This window comes from Peromyscus maniculatus, chromosome 5, assembly GCF_049852395.1.
Source record: "Peromyscus maniculatus bairdii isolate BWxNUB_F1_BW_parent chromosome 5, HU_Pman_BW_mat_3.1, whole genome shotgun sequence".
Lineage (NCBI taxonomy): Eukaryota > Metazoa > Chordata > Mammalia > Rodentia > Cricetidae > Peromyscus > Peromyscus maniculatus.
In genome coordinates, this window is record NC_134856.1 from 14268007 (window position 1) to 14290233 (window position 22227).

The 22227-nt window shown below is 37.4% G+C and overlaps 1 protein-coding gene across 12 annotated transcripts in view; it reads right to left on the reverse strand.

Annotated features, from left to right (window-relative positions):
• Chd9 (chromodomain helicase DNA binding protein 9) overlaps positions 1-22227 on the reverse strand; it is a 233905-nt gene that overhangs the window by 51540 nt on the left and 160138 nt on the right. For all 12 annotated transcript variants that reach the window (XM_076571716.1, XM_076571715.1, XM_076571718.1 and 9 more), the window contains 9 exons: positions 19308-19551; positions 14734-14910; positions 11645-11788; positions 11273-11528; positions 10224-10434; positions 8136-8331; positions 4109-4276; positions 3323-3502; positions 674-784 (listed from right to left, as the gene is read on the reverse strand). In XM_076571716.1, coding sequence (XP_076427831.1) covers positions 674-784; positions 3323-3502; positions 4109-4276; positions 8136-8331; positions 10224-10434; positions 11273-11528; positions 11645-11788; positions 14734-14910; positions 19308-19551 — 1687 coding nt within the window. The remainder of the gene's footprint in view (positions 1-673; positions 785-3322; positions 3503-4108; positions 4277-8135; positions 8332-10223; positions 10435-11272; positions 11529-11644; positions 11789-14733; positions 14911-19307; positions 19552-22227) is intronic.

Genomic DNA, 22227 nt, shown 5'->3' on the forward strand with positions numbered 1-22227 from the left:
TTAACCAACTATTTTAAGATTAAAGGTTTTACCTGCTATAATAGTATCATAATAGATTAGGGGTGATTTCACATTTCCCTCATTTCTTCTACATTTATTAGTTGGAATTTTTGTAAGGAAGAATTGTTCATTTTCCTTTTCCCAAGTTTTTTTTCTTTTTCTTTCTTTAAAAAATGATTTGTCTTTGAATAATGTTTCAGATGTATTTTGCTCATAATCTTTTAAGAACTTGATGAATTTCTATACAACAGAAATATTAACTTTCATACATGTGGGGCGTTTACCCATCACCCCCACAGCTTCCCAGAGTTTTCTTGAGTGCGAGCAGCAGGAAATATTAGATAGAAGGATTTATAGCGGAGAATCTTGCGGAGATAAACAGATAGAAAATAAAGGATAGCCTCGAGAGGGCCTGGAACCTATTCCAACGGGCCCGGACTGTCTCTGGCCCAGGGTTTTTATAGAGACGCCAAGGGGTGGAGCAAAAGACCTCCTCCCCCAGCACAGCCAAGGGCAGACCATCTCAGACACCTGCACTCAGGCCCGTGGTCCTGATCATCCTCTATTCGGACCTCCTGGGTAAAGCCACGAGGAACCCGAGAACGGGCTCCCACACATACATACATCTGCTACAAACAGTAACCAGTCTGATGGCACTTTCCTACATACTTACCCTGCCACTGATAGCTTCTATATCTATTTCTGCTTTTTTAGCCCATTTTTGCCAGAAGTTGGGATCATCTAAGGAAATATCTGTCCGGTTTCCTGATGCTACAAAACTCGCCTGAAATATATAATAGCAAGTTGTTAAAACACTTAGACATTGAAAAGAAAAACAAAAACCTTTGAAAATAAGCCATTATCTCTTTGCATTTCCTGTGCACAAAATTTGAATTTAGCATACATATGAATACTCAAGACATGTTCCAATACAGTGACCTTAAATATAACAGCATTTGTTTAAGGCAAATGTTTTTAATGCCAACATAGACTCGAGTTTAGGAGCAAAAGTAAGTTACTATTGTGCGTTAACTTGAAAGATTTCAATAAACAAGGATGTTTTCTTTTGGGTAAGAAATGACATAAGACAGAGGCATACTTTCTAAAATATCTCAGGAGAATTAAGAAATTATGGTAGAATTATCCAGGTGTGGTTGCACACACCTTTAATTGCAGGACTTGGGAGGCAGAGGCGGCTATCTCTGTACGTTTTAGGCCAGCCTGGTCTACATAGTGAGTTCCAGGACAGCCAGGGCTATGTAGAAGAGACCTGTCTCAAAGAAACACACACACACGAAAGAAAGAAAGAAAGAAAGAAAGAAAGAAAGAAAGAAAGAAAGAAAGAAAGAAAGAAAGAAAGAAAGAAAGAGAGAGAGAAGGAAAGAAAGAAAGAAAGAAAGAAAGAAAGAAAGAAAGAAAGAAGAAGAAGAAGAAGAAGAAAGAAGGAAGATGAAGAAGAAAAGGAAGAAGGAGAAGGAGATGGAGACGAAGAAGAAGAAATTATGATAGAATTTAAGTAATGGGCTGGCAAGACAGTACTTTGCTCTTTCCCCTTTTGCAAATAAATAATTAAAAATTTAAATTACATATCGGTGTTTGTGTGCTATGCATATATAGCATGTGTGTTTGTGGGCTGCAGGGTATACATATGCGGAGGCCAGAGGTCACTCTTTACCTTCTATTTATTTTTTTTATTTTTTTAAATTTATTTTTAAGTTATGTGCATTGGTGCTTTGCCTGCAAGTATGTCTGGGTGAAGGTGGCAGGTCCCCTGGAACAGGAGTTACAGATAGCTGTGAGCTGCCATGTGGATGCTGAGAATTGAACGCAGGTCCTCTGTAAGAGCAGCCAGTGCTGCTAAGCTCTAAGCCATCTCTCCAGCCCCCTCTGTTTATTTTGAGACAGGAGCTCTCTTTTTACCCAGAGTTCACTGATTAGCTAGGCAGGCTGACCAGCTAGTGTCAGGGCTCATCTTTGCTAAGGGTGCAGATGGGAGCCTTTTGCCCTGAGTTGTTGTTTGCTTTTAACATAGTAGATGGAGACCTGAACTCAGGTCTAATAGGCACTCTAACTACTGATCAATCCCTCAGACTGTCTTTATGTATTAAAATCAATGTGGTAATTAACTCTTCAACATCATTACACATACACACACACACAAAATATTTAAATTTTATATGTGTGTTCATGTATGTATGTGGGTATGCATATGTATATGAGGGTACACATGTGTGGAGGCCAGAGGACAACTTCACATGAAATCCTCAGAAACACCACCAACTTCCTTTGAGTCATGGTCTCTTCTAGCCTGAAGCTCACCAAATAGTCTCAAGTGGCTTGCCTGTGAACCCTAAGGATCTGTTCTCACCTGTTTCCACCTACCAATGCCAGGCTGACAAGCATGTCTGTGTGGTCTGAAGATCAAACTTAGGTCCTTGTGCTTACAAGGTGAGCACTATATTGATCGGGCCATCCCTCTAGCCAACTTTCTATTTTGTTCTATCTTTATTACACATAATCTTTACTTTCTAAACTCCTTTTATTTCAAATGTTTTTCCTTAACTAATAGGTACAACTATTTGTAGTTATTACATGCATTCCATTTTACTGGGATAAGAGTACATGTAAACCTTGATATAAGATAACAAATGGAGGAAGACTATTATAATTGGTAGAGTGCTTGCCTCGCATGCACAAAGCCCTGGGTTCAATTCCTAGCATATCATAAAACTGGCTGTTGGTAGTGGCATAACAACTGTGATCATAGTACTCTATGAGGCAAGGTAGTAAAATCAGATGCTCAGTGTTATGCCGGCTATACTGCAAGTTTGATGCCAGCCTGGGCCAGACAGCCTGTCTCAGAACAAAGTAACCAAAACAAGAATCCACAAGTGGTTACTAAAGCTAACCTAGCATGTTCAAAGATGAAAAACAAAAGATACAAATATTTTCAGAAAGTAATATGTGAATATCACTACTACATTTATAAATTGGGACCCTGGGATGGCTGTTCCTGGGTGTCAACTTGACCACATCTGGAATTAACCAAAACCCAAAAGGCAAGTCACCCACCACACTAGGGTAAACCAGACAACGGGAACAAGGTAAGTTCCTAGGAATGCCCCCATCCCTGAAACCGCACAGACGTGTGGTTTTCAGACTTAAAAGCGCTGTACCATGCTGCCGGGGTTCTCAGTTCAGCTCCCGGGTCTGTTCTGCGGCACTGATTGGTCAGTAGCAGCTTGATTACAATAAATGTTTGTTTTCTGCACTGACTTGGTGTGTGAGATGTGTTATCTCCAAGCAGACCCCATAACATTACCTTAGCAAATGTTGACCCACGTCCTTCTGACTCAATTGTAATAGTTTTTGTTCGACGGAGTAAAATCTGGTCAATATCTTCTTCACAGAACTTAGAGCCTTCATCTTCCTCCTCCATAATGGCTCCATATGCACCTCTTCGAAGCAGGTCTTCTATTTCCTTTTTGGACAGCTGCTGAATCTTAATAGAAAAAAGGAAATTCTAGGAGTTATAGTATTTTAAATGTCACAAAATATGGGGAAAAAAATCCCTACAGAATGCTAAAACATGGGATTTCTTATTTGGGTCTTAGGCCACATGTGAGAAAAAACACACTAAAATAATATATTGAAGTTATTGACTAATTTTTGTTGCTTTAAAAATATGAATTACCACTTAACTAAAGTGGTTTCAATTAAACCAATGACAAACGGCCAAGTAATCTCCATTTTAGTACTAAGATTCTATATTAAGAAAATACTTAAGACAAAACAGCAACAAAAACAAACAAACCCACAACCCATAATTTATAACAAGACAAAACAAATGTTAGAAGTTGGTAATTTTTAAAAATTGAAAACCTTCCTGAATTCTAGTAAGGGAAGCATGATACAGATGTCCTCAGAAGACAGTAAACATGTCTATCTTGGAAAGATTTTTCAGTTCCAGCAGTTCTGAAGCTACATATACAGAAGAAAAGGCACTCCAAAGCACTAGCTAAACATGTCTCCATTCTGAAGATGCCCTTGTGCACAAGCTGGGCCTAAGACAGTAAAAGTAAAGCAAGTAAAGCAGAAGTGTACATACGCCACTGACGGCGCCGTCTCGTCCACTCATGCTCTGTAACACAGCTTTATCCAGGCCCAGTTTCAAGCTGGCTCGGTCAAACATCTCTCTCTCATAGGAGTTACGAGTTACTAATCGGTAGACTTTAACTGCTTTGTTCTGACCAATTCTATGACAACGAGCTTGGGCCTACAGAAAATGAAAAGTGATAGATAGATTATCTTTCACAAAATGAATGTGACAGTCAATTATATACACAGAACAAGAAAGTATATGAGAAGTTTTTGATATGATGAGAAATAACCCCACAATTCAAAGTAAATTAGGTTCTAAGATTGCACTTACAAATCACTTAAGGGTTATTATGTTTTTAAATTAAATTAAATCAATCAACATATTTGTCTGTGTATATGTAGGTGGGCAAGTGTGTGCCAAGGCACAAGTATAGAGGTCAGAGGACAATTTTGGGAGTTGGTTCTCTCCTACTGTGTGGGTCCTGGGGATTAAATCAGACCCTTGCCAAGGGTCTTTATTTACTGAGCCATCTTGCTTATTAGATTATTGTATTTTAAGCCGGGTGGTGGTGGCGCACGCCTTTAATCCCAGCACTCGGGAGGCAGAGCCAGGCGGATCTCTGTGAGTTCGAGGCCAGCCTGGGCTACCAAGTGAGTACCAGGAAAGGTGCAAAGCTACACAGAGAAACCCTGTCTCGAAAAACCAAAAAAAAAAAAAAAAAAGATTATTGTATTTTAATACGGATGTCGTTTTCAACCCTTATCAGAAATCTAAAAAACTAGCTGAATGTGGTACTTCACATCTGTAATTTTTGCATTTGGGAGGTCAGTCTGGGCTACACAGTGAGTTATAGATCAGTCTCACCACAATATGAGCAATACCAGTCTCATCCCACCCACACCACTGGCAAAGGGGAAAAAAAATACCCAAATAAACAAATCCAAAATAAACAAGAAATCATGCTGGGTGTGGTGGCATGTGCCTTTGATCCCAGCACTTGGGAAGCAGAAGCAGGTGGACTGCTGTAAGCTTTAAGGTCAGCCTGGTCTAAATAGTGAGTTCCAGGCCAACCAAGGACAAATAATAAAACTTTGTGACTCAAAGTAAAATAGCAAAAAATATTAAATTAAAAAAAAATCTGAAATTTTCTGAGTAAATATGACATGGTAAATGAAAGACATTATGTAGCCTATAAATGAAAAATATTGTGTCCACTTATGCAATAATCTTTTGGTATTTGGGAAGATGTGTCTTTGCCAAGGTGCCTTCTGATTAGTTTTAAAAAATGGATAAATGGCCAATAGCTAGGCAGTACTTGTGGACAAAAAGAGAGCCCGGGGAATAAGGAAGGCAGACTCTCCAACCAGATGCAGAAGAAGTAGGAGATGAACATTCTGTGATTAAAAAAAATATATACTCTCATGTGGTAGAATGTAGATAAGAAATATGGGAGCCAGACGTTGGTGGAGCATGCCTTTAATCCCAGCACTCAGGAGGCAGAGGCAGGCAGATCTCTGGGCTACAGAGTGAGTTCCAGGAAAGGCACAAAGCTACAGAGAAAAACCCTGTCTCAAAAAAAGAAAAAAAAAGAAAGAAAGAAAAAAGAAGTATGAGTTAATTTAAGTTGAAAGAGCTAGTTAGTAACAAGCCTAAGCTATGAGCAGAGCATTTATAATTAATAAGTCTTTGTGTGGTTATTTGGAAGCTGACTGGTAAGACAGAAAACCCTGCCTACAGTGTCATTCAATATGAAGAGACTGATTTAATCTATGCATTGGTTTTGGATAAACTTTTGATATTTTGAACTATATTACACAAAATGAAAGCAATTTAAAATGGTATCTTGGTGCTGAAGAGATGGCTCTGTGGTTAAGACCACTTGTTGCTGCTATAAGGTCCCATGATAATTCACAACCATCCCTAACTCCAGTTCTATAGGATCCCACACACTCTTCTGAAGGCACAGGCACCCACTTGGCAAACCTACATACACAGAGACAAAATATTCACACATAAAATAAAGTATAAATAAATCAAAGGAAGTCATCTTTTATTAAGCTTGGTATATTCTAAGTAATTTATTGTATTTCACAGCTATTCAAAGTATTACTACAATTACAGTATAACTAAGACTATTATGAATAATAAACAAATTTCACTTATAATTTGTTCTTATTCCTCATCTTGATGGGGGAATGTCTTTCTGTATTCTGTGAATATGTGTTACTCTGACTGGCCTTGCAGTTATAATTAATATAAGCCTCTATGTGTTGTTCACTTGGGTCTAAGCGGGTGCGGGACTGGAGGGTGAGAGAGATTTGTCCCAACTGCCAGCTGGCCAGGACACAAAAAAACTTCAGCTACATCATCCCTTCCTAAATATGTATCTTCTGCAAATTTTGAGCCTCTCTGATCAGTTTTTTTTTTTGAGATGGTGTTTTCTACGTAGCCCTGGCTGTTTTCAAACTTGTGTAGACCAGGCTAGTCTTTAACTCCCAGAATTCTGCCTGCCTTTGCCTCATAGTCCTGGGATGAAAAGCATGTGCCACCACACCCAGCATCTGAACACTCTTAATATTGTTTATTTTATGTGTATGTTTTTGCTTTCATGTATATATGTGCACCATGTATATGCCTGGTACTCTCAGAGGCCAGAAAAGAGTATCAGTTCCCCTGGACTGTTACAGATAGCTGTAAGTTGCCATGTGGCTGATAGAAATTAAATACAGGTCCTCTGGGAAAACAGCCAGTGATCTTACCTACTAAGCCATCCTATTATCCCCAGTCAACCCTAACATTTCAGTTCTATAAAGTCCACAGAAAACGTAACTTTCAATCCTTCATTATCTATAGTATTTGAACATGGGTATATTATGGGTCAATTTTATATATACTATATTATGCTTAGATTATATTAGGACAAACATGTACTTATGTAAAGAGAAATGAAATTCTGACATTTTAATTTTATTGTGAGTAAGTTATTGCTAGAAGTAGAGTTGAGCCGGGTGGTGGTGGTGGCGTCGGCGGTGGCGGCTCACGCCTTTAATCCCAGCACTCGGGAGGCAGAGGCAGGCGGATCTCTGTGAGTTCGAGGCCAGCCTGGTCTCCAAAGCGAGTTCCAGGAAAGGTGCAAAGCTACACAGAGAAACCCTGTCTCGAAGAAAAAAAAAAAAAAAGAAGTAGAGTTGAACTCTCTTATGTTTATATGATGATGTTGGGAAGCAGTGATACAACTCAAGCCTAGGATATCACCTTGTATAGGAAATCATTCTTCCACTGAGAGGTGACCACACTCACATTTTATTTTTGCTCCACATATTATTTTATTGTTTTTTGTTTTGTTTTAAGTTTTTTAAGACTGGGTTTCTCTGTGTAGCCTTGGCTGCCCTGGAACTCACTCTCTATACCAGGCTGACCTCAAACTCAGAGATCTACCCTCCTCTGCCTCTTGAGTGCTAGGATCAAAGGTGTGCACCACCACCACCAAGCCACTGGGCTTGCCTACCACCACTGCCAGGCTTGCCCACCACCACCTGGTTTGGTTTTGTTATTTGAGGCAATTCTCACTACATAGAATTGGCTAGCCCAGAGCTGGCTACACAGACCAAGGTGGCCTCAAATTCAGAGATCTGCCTGTTTTGGCCTCAGAAGTACTAGTATTGAAAGACATGCACAATCATGTCTGGCCAAGCCCCAAATTTGAAAGAACACAAATATTATATTCACATATTCATATATTTTCATAAGTTAGTAAGAAACACTAGAAAGTATATTTTACTATATTTTATTATTAAGTGATAATTAAAATAGTTTCATGATGCACAGGTGTTTCTCAGAGAAACATACATTAATCTGTCTGTATAAAAATAAAAGATGAGGATCACCAAAAAAAGCAGCATGAATTTTTTTTCTTTTTTTGGTTTTTTGAGACAGGGTCTCTCTGTGTAGTTTTGGTGCCTATCCTGGATCTCACTCTGTAGACATGAATTTTTAAAAGATTACATTCCTTGTTAGTCAAGAAAGTTATTACCTGAAGATCATTTTGAGGATTCCAATCAGAATCAAAAATTATGCATGTATCAGCTGCAGTTAAGTTGATGCCCAGACCACCAGCTCGGGTACATAGGAGAAAAACGAATCGATCTGAATCAGGTTTACTAAATCGATCTATAGCTGCTTGTCGAAGATTTCCTCTGACTCTCCCATCAATCCGCTCATATAAATATCTATTCAAATGAAAAGCAGAAAGTATAAATGTTGAATGTAGTGAAAATGAAGATATGGCCTATGAATGGCAAAGTCAGCGTCCCTGTACCACACTATATCTATAAAATTAAGAAACAGCACCATAAGTAGTATTTTCTACATTTGAAACACAAGGTAACATAAAGATACAAATGTCCGCATTCCTAGATGCACACATAACTTTGACAAGACTACACAAGAAGCTGTAAGTGTTCCCCCCACCCCCAAGACTACCTCTCAAGAGATACAGCACATCTGTAGAGGACAAGCTGGAATGCTGTACAAATCTTTGTCATTACACAAAGCAATAATTTTTAACTTCTGTTATCCTTCCCCATTTAAAATTTAATTTTTTTTACAATTTATTTTTATTTTACGTGCATTGGTGTTTTGCTTGCATGTACTCAGATCTTGGAGTTACAGACAGTTGCAAGCCGCTATGTGGGTGCTGGGAATCAAACACAGGTCCTCTGGAAGAGCAGCCAGTGCTCACAACCACTGAGCCATCTCTCCGGCTCCTAACATTCAATTTTTAAATTGCAAGACATCAAATATTTCTCATTTCAGAAACTATTACAGGAATTTAAATAGTATTCATTTGCCATACTTCTTTTGGTTCTTTCTATATATTTCTTAGTGTTTCAGTATAAAACAGAGCATGATTTGTAATGTTACTTGTAGTTTCAAAAACAAAAACAAAACTGCAGGATTTTCCATGAAATTCATTACTTGCAATATTTGAAAGCTGTTTGCACAGATTTATGTCCTCATACATTCTTTATATAAAGCAATAGAGAAAATATATAAGGGGCTAGAGAGATGGCCCGTACAGTTAAGAGTTCTTGCTGCTCTTTGAGAAGACTCAGGTTTGATTCTCAGCAGTCACATCTACATCAGGTGGCTCACAACTGCCTCTAACTACCAGTGCCAGGGTATCTGACTCCCTCTGGCCTCCTTGGGCAACTGCACACATGTAGTGCACATAAATGTACACAGACACAGATGTATACACATGAATAATAAATAAATATTCAAAAAAAGAAAATGTAAGAATTTTTAGGAGCAATATTGTGATGCAATGATCTTATATGATATAAAATTAAGAGAGCAATACACATTTTAGTATGAGTTCACAGAAGTGGAAATACTGCTCAGAAATGCAAGGCCTCAGGTTCAAACCACAGTAATACAAAGGAGAAAAGAAAGTCATAAGAGAGCTTGGAAGATTTTCTCAGTTGGAAAAGTACTTGCTATGCACATAATAGGACCTAACTTTTGATCCTCAGTATGCATGTCAAAGTGCTATCTAGGAATAGTGGCGTGTACCTGTGATCAGGCTAGGAGGAGAAGAGAGAAGGATTCCTGGGCTCACAAGCCAGCCATTCTAGACAATCAGTGAGCTCCAGCTATCACCATACACACATACAACACATACATAATATACATACATAACACGAAGTAACTACCAATAAAAATGAACTACATAATCGTATAACATGAATGAATATGAAACTTTACTAAGGTAAAGTGATAGAAATCTTTCATATTAAAATCAACAGTTAAAATTTCTGATTTCCTATTATGTTGATAAGAGATTGAATCTCTAATAGTCTCATAAAATATCCCATGTGTGTTTTATTTATTTAAATAAATATTAAGTTAATGAGATATTGTTTTATTATCATGAATTAAAAACTGAAATGGAATAACAAACCCATATTAAACAAATCAGAAAAAATAAAAATATAAACAAATTAGATAGAGCATATAAGAACAATTTACAAGTTCTAATTATAGCAACAAAATAAAACAGAAATAAAAACATTATACCTAAGTTTATGAATCAGGTAAAAGACACAGTATGCTTTCATACCTTTTATGGATAAGATAGTCTTCCAGGATGTCAAGGCAGCGCACCATCTGAGAGAAGATAAGCACTTTATGGCCTCCTGCTTTCATTTTGGGAAGTAACTTATCGATAAGGACCAATTTACCAGCAGACTGGATCATTGCTTGCAGATGAAAATCAGAAGCAGATGGATTGTATGTATCTCGAAATTCTCCAAGTATTTTCTCCTCAGCACCTATCAGAGAAAGATGACAAAATCAGGCAATTTCCAGCTGCTTTACTTTAAATCAGAGTTTGTGCTCTTCTATACTTCTGTAATATGCAACTACTGGCTATTATTAGAATTATTTCAGTTTGTGTCTATTCCCCCACCAACATGACATTGTTAATTTCACTGAACATACAATATCTTACAAGTCTTTTAAAATCTTTATATAGATTTTTGTTTACTAAATAGTAAATACATGCTTCTAGGAAAGAATGAACAAAACTATGGGCCTGCAGGGTACGGTGACTCATGGGAAGCTGAAGCAGGAAGACTACTTGTGCGTTTGTCCCAGCCAGGCACTACTGAGCGAGACCTTACCACTTACCCCACCCCAAGTCACCCCCACACCAAAATTAAACAAAGCAATCAAGAAAATCCGACAAAATCAAAATAAAGAAGAACAACTGTGGTACTATCCCAAGGGGAAAATGCATACACTTTTAAACATGTACATATATAAACACACACACACACACACACACACACACACACACACACACACACACACACTTTTCTGCTTTTATTTTGTTTGAAACAGCGTTTCACTGCATAGTCTTGGCTGTCCTGGAACCCGAAGGAATTCTCTAAGACAGACACAATCTGTCACAGTTTAATCTTGTGACTTGGTATGCTCAAAGTAGACCACAGCAAAAGTCACACTACCTTTGACACTGAGACACTTGTAGGCTCTCAGAACAGCCTGAGAAAATAATAACACTGGCACAGCTGCAAAAGGGGTGCTTTGCATACTTATTGAGTACTGTTTGTGGAAAGAAAGATGTCTGTTGCAACTCCCCTTAGCTACCTTTGATAAGATATGGATGATTACAGCATTTCCTGAGCTCCATCATGGTATTGACCAAGTTAGGTACATTAGTTTGTCCAGCTCCTTTGGATAAAAATGAGAAGTTCTTCTCTAAAATAGCCCTATAGTATTTCTTTTGAATGTTAGTAAGCTCTACTTCAATAATAGTCTCTTCCTTAGGTGCCAATTTCTTTTCCACATCTTCTTTCAATCGTCGCAGCATCATTGGTTTAAGGATAGCCTGAAGTTTTTGTACCTGAATAAAAAAAAAAATAACAGAAATATATGAAATACCAGTACACATTCAACCACAGAAAGTAACTATAACAAAAGATTTGATGTGCTTATTTAAAAAAAAAAAAAATTGAATACCTGTTCCTCTGTTTTCAGATCTCCAAATTCTTGCATAAATGTTGATTCAGAGGGAAACCTTAAGGGTTCAAGAAAGTGAAGAAGGCTGAACAGTTCTTCAACTGTATTTTGGAGAGGAGTTCCAGTCAAGAGCACCTTGTGTTCCTACAGAAAACAAGAAAATAAATGGAAGCTGATATAGGTTATCACATGTTCACTGTATTACAAGCAGTTTCTGACTATAATATTCACAAATTGATTAAAATGAAACAATATCCCCAAGATATTCAGCATTGTATTACCCAATTAAACTCTTTACCAATCTTGCAATTTATTACTTTCTATATTATTTTTACCTATTCATGCCTGGAAAAGTTCTTTTTTTTTTTTTATTTAAAAAAACATTTGGAGAAACATAATTTACAAAAAGGCTATTTGTCTCTTTGTACTCGGTCATTAATTAATTAAGCAAATGGTTGACAGTAATATGCTTCTAACTATAGAATGTAATCAAATTTTAAGAGAAAAGGAGAATATTTTAATAACATTTAAAATTTGATTTGATAATAATTTTAAATTCATGATATTCATATTTCCACATAAATATCTGATAAGAACTGGTCTCAAAAGACAGACAAATGTAAATATTGGGGTGCAGAGTTGAATTGGGTGTCCACATACATAAGTGAAAAAACGGGCACTTTAATTTTTATTGTATGTGGTTCTCACTTATTTGTTCAAGTATTGAAACACTAATTATGTGACAGTAAAAATAAAAATATTTCAAACATTTGCATTTAAAAGAAGCAAACATCAAACAATAATATGTGCTTAAGAACCTCTATTATCATTATAGCCAATACCATGAACATATAAGGGTGGTTTGGCGGTTGATAAGAGGGCTCAGAGGGTAAAGGACTTTGCAGCCAAGCTTGTTGACCTGAGTTTGATCCCCAGATCCACATGGTGGAAGAACTGTCTTCTCTAGGTTGTCCTCTGACTTACACATGTACCATGGAGAAAAACAGGCTTGGGTTTTTCTATCATAACTGATATGAAAACTTTGGCGAAATGGCTTCTTTTTAAAATTCTTTCTTATAATTATACCATTTCTCCATTCCCTCTCCTCTTCTCAAAACCTACGATATGCCCTCCATGCTCTTTTTGAAATTCATGGCCTCTTTTTCATTATGCATAAGTATAACTTGCTCCGTCTGTACAATGTTGCTTGTGTGCATGTTTCCAGAGCTGACCAGTTGGCGCTGGATAACCAATTGCTGTGTTCTTCCCTGGAGGAGACTATTTCTTCCACCTGAGCATTCCTTAGTTGCCTCTACTTCTTTGTAGAGGCTGAGGCCTAGGATCCTTCCCCGTCCACTTGTTCAGCACATGTTTAGGTAGTCATATTGGTATGGCTTCATCAGTGTGGCTCTGACATTACTAGGAGATACTGTCTTACAGCAAACTCCCTGTTCCTCTGGCTCTTAGAATTTTTCCAACCCCTCTTCCACAATGATGCCAGAGTCACAAATTCAGGAGTTCTATTGTAGACTTATCTCTTTGGGGGCTTGGCTCCATAACTCTGCATTTTGATTTGTTATGGTTTTCTATAAAGGTTTCTATCTCTTGCAAAGGGAAGTTTACTTGATGTGGAGTGAGAAAAACCTTCTTAATTAAGGAATTTGAGGTTTGAAATTTTGTGGCCTTATTTTCTTTTCACTTGTACATAGCTACAAGTTTATTCTTTTCATTTTATTGTATGTGTGCATGTTTTACATGAATGTATGTGTATCACATGCAGGCCTGGTGTTACAGAGACTAGAATAGGATGCAGGATGCCCTAGAACTAGAGGTACTGATGGTTGTGAGCCATGTTAACTGGTGCTGTTAACTGAACCTAGGTCCTCCATAAGAAAAACTGTGGTGATATACTGTATACCCCAGTAAAGCCTACGTAGAGATCAGAGGACAGAGCCAGCCACTAAATAAGACATAGCGGTCAGGCAGTGGTGGCAAATACCTTTAATCCCAGGAAGTAATATGGCAAGACACAAAAAGGCATAGAAGGTGTGAGGAAAGAGAAACTCACTCTCTTTAGGCTGAGGATTTCCTAGAGGTAAGAACTAGTGACTGGCTGCTCTGCTCCTCTGGTCTTTCAGCTTCACCCTGATATCTGGCTCTGCATTTTTTGTTAAAAGACCATCTAAGATTCAAACAAAATCTGGCATCCAACTTGGGGCAGCAACAAGTCCTCTTAACTATTGAGCCATCTCTCGAGGCCCTCATCTTTTAATTTTATACATAATTAAATCCGGTCTTAGAAAGTGGTATGGTGGGGCTAGAGAGATGGCTCAGCGGTTAAGAGCACTGATTGCTCTTCCAGAAGATCTAGGTTCCCAGCATTCACACGGCAGCTCACACCAGTCTGTAACTCCAAGATCTGACACCCTCACACAGACATACAGGCAGGCAAACCACCAATACAAATAAAATAAAAATAAATAAGTTGCTAGGGGATGGAGAGATGGCTCAGTGTTTAAGAGCACTTGCTGCTCTTCCAGAGGTCCTGAGTTCAATTCCCAGCAATCACATGGTGGTTCACAACCATCTACAGTGGGATCTGATGCCCTCTTCAGGCAAAAATTCAATAGAGCACTCATATACATAAAATAAATAAATGAATCTTTTTTAAAAAGTGATATAGTTTTATAACATATGCTAATTAAGGCTAATAAATAAAATACCTCAATTAGTAAGATAGAATTAAAAACACTAATTCTATGCCAGATGGTCGTGGCACACACCTTTAATTCTAGCACTTGGGAAGCAGAGGCAGGTGGATCTCTGAGTTTGAGGCCAGCCTGGTCTACACAATGAGTACTAGGACAGCCAGGGCTACACAGAGAAACCCTCTTTTGAAAACCAAAAATGGGGAAAAAACAAAAACAAAAACAAAAACAAAAACAAAAAACCTAAACAAACAAACTAACAAAAAAACCCCACAATTCTATAAAATTTGAAAATGATGTTTCAGCACTAGTTTTGAATCTTCTTGATCCTTGACTATCTGGTTAGGAAACTAAGTAAAAATGATACTTTAAGTTACTTACCAGATTCATGAGTTTCAGACCCTCCAGAAGTTTACAATTTTTATTTTTTAACCTGTGCGCCTCATCAATTATCACACACCGCCATTCAATTGCATTAAGTTCTCCACAGCCGCCAAGAATCATTTCAAAGGTAGTGATGATGGCTTGGAATCGGTAAGCTCCTCGAATGATGCGCCCCTAGAAATTACCAAATACAATATACTGGTAGAATGTCTTATTTTCACTTTTTATTCCTATTAAATGGCATAAAATGTATTAATAAAATTTGTTATAAACCATTTCTTTTCATTAACAGTTTTACATATGCAGACACTTAAAAAGAGTTTCATTATTTGAAATATATTAGATAGTGGTTCAACGACACTATCAAAAAAGCTGGCTAGCTCAGCAAGCTTGAGAACCGCAGTTCACTTCCTAGCACCTGTATAAAAAGCCTACTCAGTCTGCTTAGTGTTGTTTCACCAGGCAAGAGTAGTCAGGAGGAGGCCTGGGGATAAAAGCCCAAGGAATCTAGCTGAGTTGAGCTCCAGGACAAAGAGAAACCCTATCTCCATAAGAAGATAGAGTTCCTGGGAATGACACCCACAGTTGTGCTCCAGCTTTCACATGCCATGTACACGTACACGTACACACACACACACACACACACACACACACACACACACACACACACACATTGTGGGATAATCTTTTTGTACACTGTGAAGATGTGTCTATTTTACCTCACCTGCCTAAGGCACCTTCTGATTGGTTTAGTAAAGAGTGGCTAATAGCTAGGCAGGAGAGGATAGACAAGACTTCCAGGGAGAGAGAGAAACTCAGGAGAAGAATCAGACAGACAGAGATTCACCAGCAAGATGGGGAGGAATTTGGATATACCATATGGAGGAGAGGTAACGAGCCATATGACAGAACATAGATTAATATAAATGGTTTAATTTAAGTTATAACAGCTAATTGGGAACAAGCCTACATCAAGGTCAAGATTTCATAATTAATAATACATCTCCATGTCACTATTTGAGAGCTGGCAGTCCAAAAAAGACCTGTGTTACACACACACACACACACACACACACACACACACACACACACACACACAGAGCATGCCTACACATGTGTATTATTTAAACATACATCCAAGTAAGTATATCCTAGTAAAATGTCTCAAGAAAAGAACTGAGGCCAAAAGCTAGGTGGTGGCGGTGCATGCCTCTGATCTCAGCACTCAGGAGGCAGAAGCAGGCAGATCTCTGAGTTGGAGGCCAGTCTGGTCTACAGAGCAAGTTCAAAGATAGCCAGGGCTACACAAAGAAACCCTGTCTTGAAAAAAACAAAAAACAAAAAACAACAAAAAAGCATACATCTTTAATCTGAGCACAGAGAAGGTAAAGGCAGGTAGATCTCTATGGGTTAAAAGCCAGCCAGGTCTACCTAATGAGTCCCAGATCATCCAAGGCTCCATAGTAACACTGTTTCAGGTGTAGGGAGGGGTGAGGGGAGATTAGGCCAATTTAAAAACTGATCATTATAAAACTGATCATCTGGCCAAAGCATCTAGAAACTGACAGGAAGGCTTTATTCACAACAAGAAGCTAGCAAGGGGATTCGATAAGATTACGAATTTGTGGCTGCTAAAGTGAAATGGTCTAAAGATGCCCAGCCAAGGACAGGATCACAGGAACCATTAAAACTGTTGTCAGAAGTGGCCAGGTCTGATATATCTTGAAGGAAGTGGCAACAGGTCTCTTAAGTTACAGGTGTGGAATGAGACATGGAGAAAACTCAAAACTTTACTTTAGAGCAGTGGTCTCAAACCATAGGCCATGACCCTACAGGGGTCATATATCTGATACCCTGCATACCAGATGGTTATATTATGATTCATAATAGTAACAAAATCAAGCTATGAAGGAGCAGCAAAATAACTTTATGGTTGGGGTCACCACACCACGAGGAACTGTATTAAAGGGTCACAGCATTAGGAAGGTTGTGACCCACTCATCTAGAGCTTTGGCTTGAACAGTCAGATTGTACAGCTATTGTTCACTAACGTCAGGAAGCTAATGATTATGATCCTGTACATGTTAAGTTTGAGATATGCATTAGCTATGTGCAAATGGAGATGGTAACTAGGGTACTGTAAAAAAGGACTAAGTCTAAGAATCTAATAATTCTGAGTGCAAGTGAGACACGAACTCTTATGTATTAAAAGAAGGAGAAGTTAAGAATTGTGTCTTCTTTTTTAGTTTTCCTTTCAGTTTGTTTGCAGTTTAGCTCATATTGTTTTAACACACTGTCCACTAAGTTAGCCAGCAGCTCCAGTAGAGTATTCCTACCATAGGTACAAAGTACAAATTCATAGCATTTATAAGGCCCTGAAAACAGGATACATATTATAACGAGGGCTCTTGGGGGGTCTGATTAGTAACAGTTTTGCTATGTTCTTGTAAGAACTGCAATCCACATAATTTCTTCATGACTCATTTCACTTAAGTATAAAGCTGATTTAATAAAATCTATTTTACAAGGTTACAATTATAAAGATTAAGTAAAGGAGAATATGTAAATTGTTTAAAAGAATGCTTGACACACGGTAAATAATTATTCATAGATATTATTTCCTAATGCTACTCTTTCCTGAGTAAAATATTTAGCAAGGATTTGTGACTACTATAACTCTTAGGCTATTCGAAAAAATTAAAAACAGAAGGAAATATCCAACTAATTTATTAAAATATATTCATGAGTCTTAACTCTAAAAGTTGTACCTGTGTTTATTTTATAGTACAGATCTATTTCGTTCATTATGAGTCATTTTGAAATTAAAAATCTCCTGATAAAGACGTGAGGGGCTTGGTCCTGCCTCGACTGAATGTACCGGACATAGCAGCCCCCACCATGGGAGAACTTACCCTGTTGGAAAGGGGATAAGAGAGGGATCTATGGTTGGTGTGTAAAATAAATCAACAAAATTAAAAAAAATCTCTTCAGCTAATATTTTGGAAACTTTAACATTAATCATAATATATAATATTTGATATATGGCACTCACTTTATTATACATTAAGAATCTCTTGGCTTTAGGCTATATACTAAACTATGATATTTGTATTAAAGTTACAGCTTAGATAAAATAAACCTCTAATGTCTCACAATTTTAGTTGTGTTTTCTCAAAACATGAATCCAGAAGCTAGGCATGGGAGCATATGCCTTTAATTCCAGTACTTGAAAGCTTCAAGTGGAAAGACTCCCATGAGTTTAAGGACAGCCTGGGTTATACAGCAAGGCTCCTATATTAAAAAAAAAAAAAAAAAAGGCACCAGGCAGTGGTGGCACATGCCAGGTGATCTCTGTGAGTTCGAGGCCAGCCTGGTCTATAGAGCGAGATCCAGGGCAGGAACCAAAAACTATACAGAGAAACCTTGTCTTGGGGGGGGAGAAGGGGGAGTTATACATTTTTTTAATGAAACATAGAGCTTTATAATTCTACACTTGTTTGATAAGGGATAATAGACTATATAAAGGAATCAAACTAGAATCCAAGATGCCACAGAGTATAAAAGTGCAACAGGATCAGTTTTTATATAGCTAAGAAATAAAAGATGGTACATATGCTCAAGTTCACACACATGCAATAGTTTCAACTTTGTAAGCGGGAGGAACAGTGATGCCATACAAACAAATGTGGCTATGTCATTCATTCATTCATTCTCAGCAGGAAATCTAACAGAAAATCAGCTACAAGTGGAAGCAAAGGCACAAGGCTATGCACACTCTCATGCTTTGACTTCTACTGCCATCATATGGCCATAGTGCAGAGTAATTATTTTAGGACAAAGGGATAAATGAGAGGAAAGATATTAGGTGCTACTTAGGTAGCCAGCCAAACCTGTTCCAATTAAAAGGTGTAATTTTGTTTACTGATTTTTCTTTTTACTTCTGAATGAAGTTTTTTTTTTAATCAGAAAAATTCATATTAACATTGAAGACCACAACTTGGAATTCTATGTCTTCCAGTTTGTCCTGTCTCTGTCTCTGTGTCTCCTGTGTTCAGAGGGAATCATACAAGCTAGACAGGTATGTCTCTGTGTAGATTTCCCTGCTACCCTACAAACCAAACTAAACAAAAACTCTACAATCAAACTATACTGAATCTTAGTCTCACTTCAATGTGCATTTAATGTCATCCTAGTCACCAAAGAGTAAGCACTTAAGAGAGAGTAGTAGAGGAACAAGAGGGTGCTTGAAGACAGTTATATCAAGAAATAACGTATATTTAAGTGGAATTAGAAAAATAAATTATTATAGCTAAAAAATTATAGACAACAATCAATTTATACATTTAAGTGTATAAATTTATACAATGCTATAGTGAACTAGAAATAGTAAACTGGCTTTACAAATTCCTTTTGAGCTACTAAATCTATCACAATATAAATACGAATGAGCTTAACATAAGAGTTAAGTATGCAATTAAAATCTGCTTCAAATTGTAAATTGCTAACATGTAATACATTCTTATTCAGCTGTGATCTTTTTAAAAAAGTAAACAAAATGAGTAATAACACACCTGTGAATCCCTGAAGTACATCTCATATTGCTGTATCATCTGTCTGCTAATCAAGCTCCCGTGATAAACCACAACATTGATATCAGTCCACGTACGGAATTCTCTTTCCCAGTTTGCAATCGTAGAAAGTGGTGCAATAATCAGGAAAGGTCCTCTAATACCAGTCAGAAGGATTTCATAGAGAAATGTAATTGACTGAATGGTTTTGCCAAGACCCATTTCATCTGCTAAAATGCAGTTTCGTCTGAAATAAATAAATATATTATCCATGCATACTTTTCACAAAGCATCAGGCTTTTCTGAATACTATTATTTTTAAAGATAAATATACAAAAAGAAGCAAAGATCCAATGAAAGTACATGCATTTATAGAACCACAAACAGTTGCTAAAGCAGAGTAAGCTCAAGATTACAATTTTATTATAATCCTGTAAGGGAACACTAAAGATTTTTATGGCATCAAAAAAAGATATTGCCCAGTAAGTGTTTGATTTTAAGAGTGAGAAAGTAAAAGCAAGGCATGTCAAATATTCAGGAAGCATTTATTAAATACCTTCTATTATCTCAAGATAGTATTAGAGATGCAAATACATAAATAAGTAGTCGTGCAATGTGCTATTTTAGAAGAACAAATTCAGCCCTGGCTATCATCTGTGGTTTTGTGTTAAAAGAGCCTACATAGCAGGGGCTAGGGATTTAGCTCAGTGGTCGAGTGCTTGTCTAGCAAGCACAAGGCCCTGGGTTTGATCCTCAGCTCTGAAGAAAAAAAAAAAAAAAGATTTATAAGGGCCGGAGAGATGACTCAGAGGTTAAAAGCACTGGCTGCTCTTCCAGAGGTCCTGAGTTCAATTCCCAGCAACCACATGGTGGCTCACAACCATCTGTAATGAGATCTGGTGCCTTCTTCTGGCCTGAAGGGATATAGGCAAGCAGAACGCTGTATACATAATAAATAAATAAATTTAAAAAAAAGTTTAAGGGGGCTGGAGAGATGGCTCAGAGGTTACTAGCACTGACTATTCTTCCAGAGGTCCTGAGTTCAATACCAAGCAACCACATGGTGGCTCACAACCATCTGTAATGAGATCTGGTGTCCACTTCTGAATACATAATAAATAAATAAATCTTAAAAAAAAAAAAAGTTTAAAAGAGCCTACATAGCTTGCAAAACAAGCAGACAAACAAACAAAAAAAAATCAAATATCCAGATAACTAGGTCTTTCCTCTATATATTCTGATTCAGGGTGTATGGAATAAGATCTAAGCAGTTGCAGTTTCTAAAATAAATTCCGCAGATGGTTTTAATATGTGGCCAGTGAAGAATAAACAGCAATGTTTTAATGGAAATTCAGAGGGATATGACAATAAATAATAAACTGGCTAGAACAAAAGAGAAAGCTTCAGGTCAGTTTTTGATAAGATTTTTCAAAGGGCAAAGCAAAGGATCAGACGTACAAAAAAATGTTCCAACTAGGAAACCAACAGTTGCTTAACATGATCAACAAGGGGAAGGAGAAGGGAGGAGAGATTAGTAAAGTTATGAATAGAAGAGATTAGACAGCACTATGTTACATAAATCAGGCACTAACAATTTTTCAAAAATACAATAGAATTACGTTTGTAATTATTGTAGCTATTTACTCCCCTGCTATGGTAGATAGCAGAGAGTAAAGTACTAGAAATTTGGGTCTAATTGACAAGGAACTATAATAATACAGGGAAGAAAGTTCAGGCACAGGGATTAAAGTAGTAGTTAAGACAGAACATGCCAAAATTATGATGACTTGGCCTTATTCACCAACTACATGTATGGGGTAATACCCAGACTTGAGTTTAAGTGAGTAAATGAAATGTGTCATTATTAACCATGTAGGAAATATGGGAAAGAACAAGTCTGATATGCAGAAAATAGAAAGTAAGATCAATTTCAAATCAGTTACATATCAAAAGAAACTGTTGTATCACATATTCAGGTAGCTAAAGACAAAAAATAATGGGATCATAATTCAAGGCCTTAGGGATAAAGTTATAGAGCCATTAAAATATTGGCTAGTCTAAATGGGGGAAGGGGTAGCAAGTTGAGATGGCTAAGGGAGAAAAAGTATGGAATCAGAGAAATGAATTAAAGATAAAAATGTCGGGCATGGGGGGAAAAGTAATAGATAAAATATAGAAGAGGAACCAGCAAACTGCTGAAAGTAAGAATCACAGAGATGCTAAAGATCTTGGAGTCACACTGTAGAAGGTGTTGAAAATAAGAATGGGAAGAAAGTTTAAAGGAAGAAATGGCAATTTGTATATATTTAACACAGGAGAGGGGAATTGGAGGTTAAGAATATTCCTTAATTAGGAAATTTCAGAAAAACAACTGAAACAAAGTCCAAAGCTGGATATAGAGAAACATGCCTGTAAACCTAATGGGACTAATACAGAGGGACTATCATGAATTTGAGGCTAGCCTAGTCTATACAGTGAATTTCAGACCAACATAGTCTATCGAGTAAACGAATAATAGAAATCTAGACTGTAACAGATTGAAAAGAAAACTGGGGATGAGGAAGTGAACAGGGAGCTCTAGTTTCGCACAGAACACACAAAGGTGCCTAGAGGTAATTAGTAGGAAAAGCAGTTTTCTATTTCAGTTTTATAAATAAATGCCCAAATAGATAGATTTAGGTAGAAACATCTTCCAGCATAGCCTGAAGATATTCAAGAGGACAGCTTACTGAAGACTGGACTACAAGACAGCCTGAAGAGTTGTGACACATGAGGTCAGAGCTATGAATGGCTAAATTTGAGAAGTGCTAGAAGAATTGGACATGAAAGCAGGCAAGAATTTGAGAATTTGAAGCTTATTGTCCCTGGTTTCTTTATGAAGCAGTCACATACAGAGAGTGACCAGAACAAAGTATGATAAGGG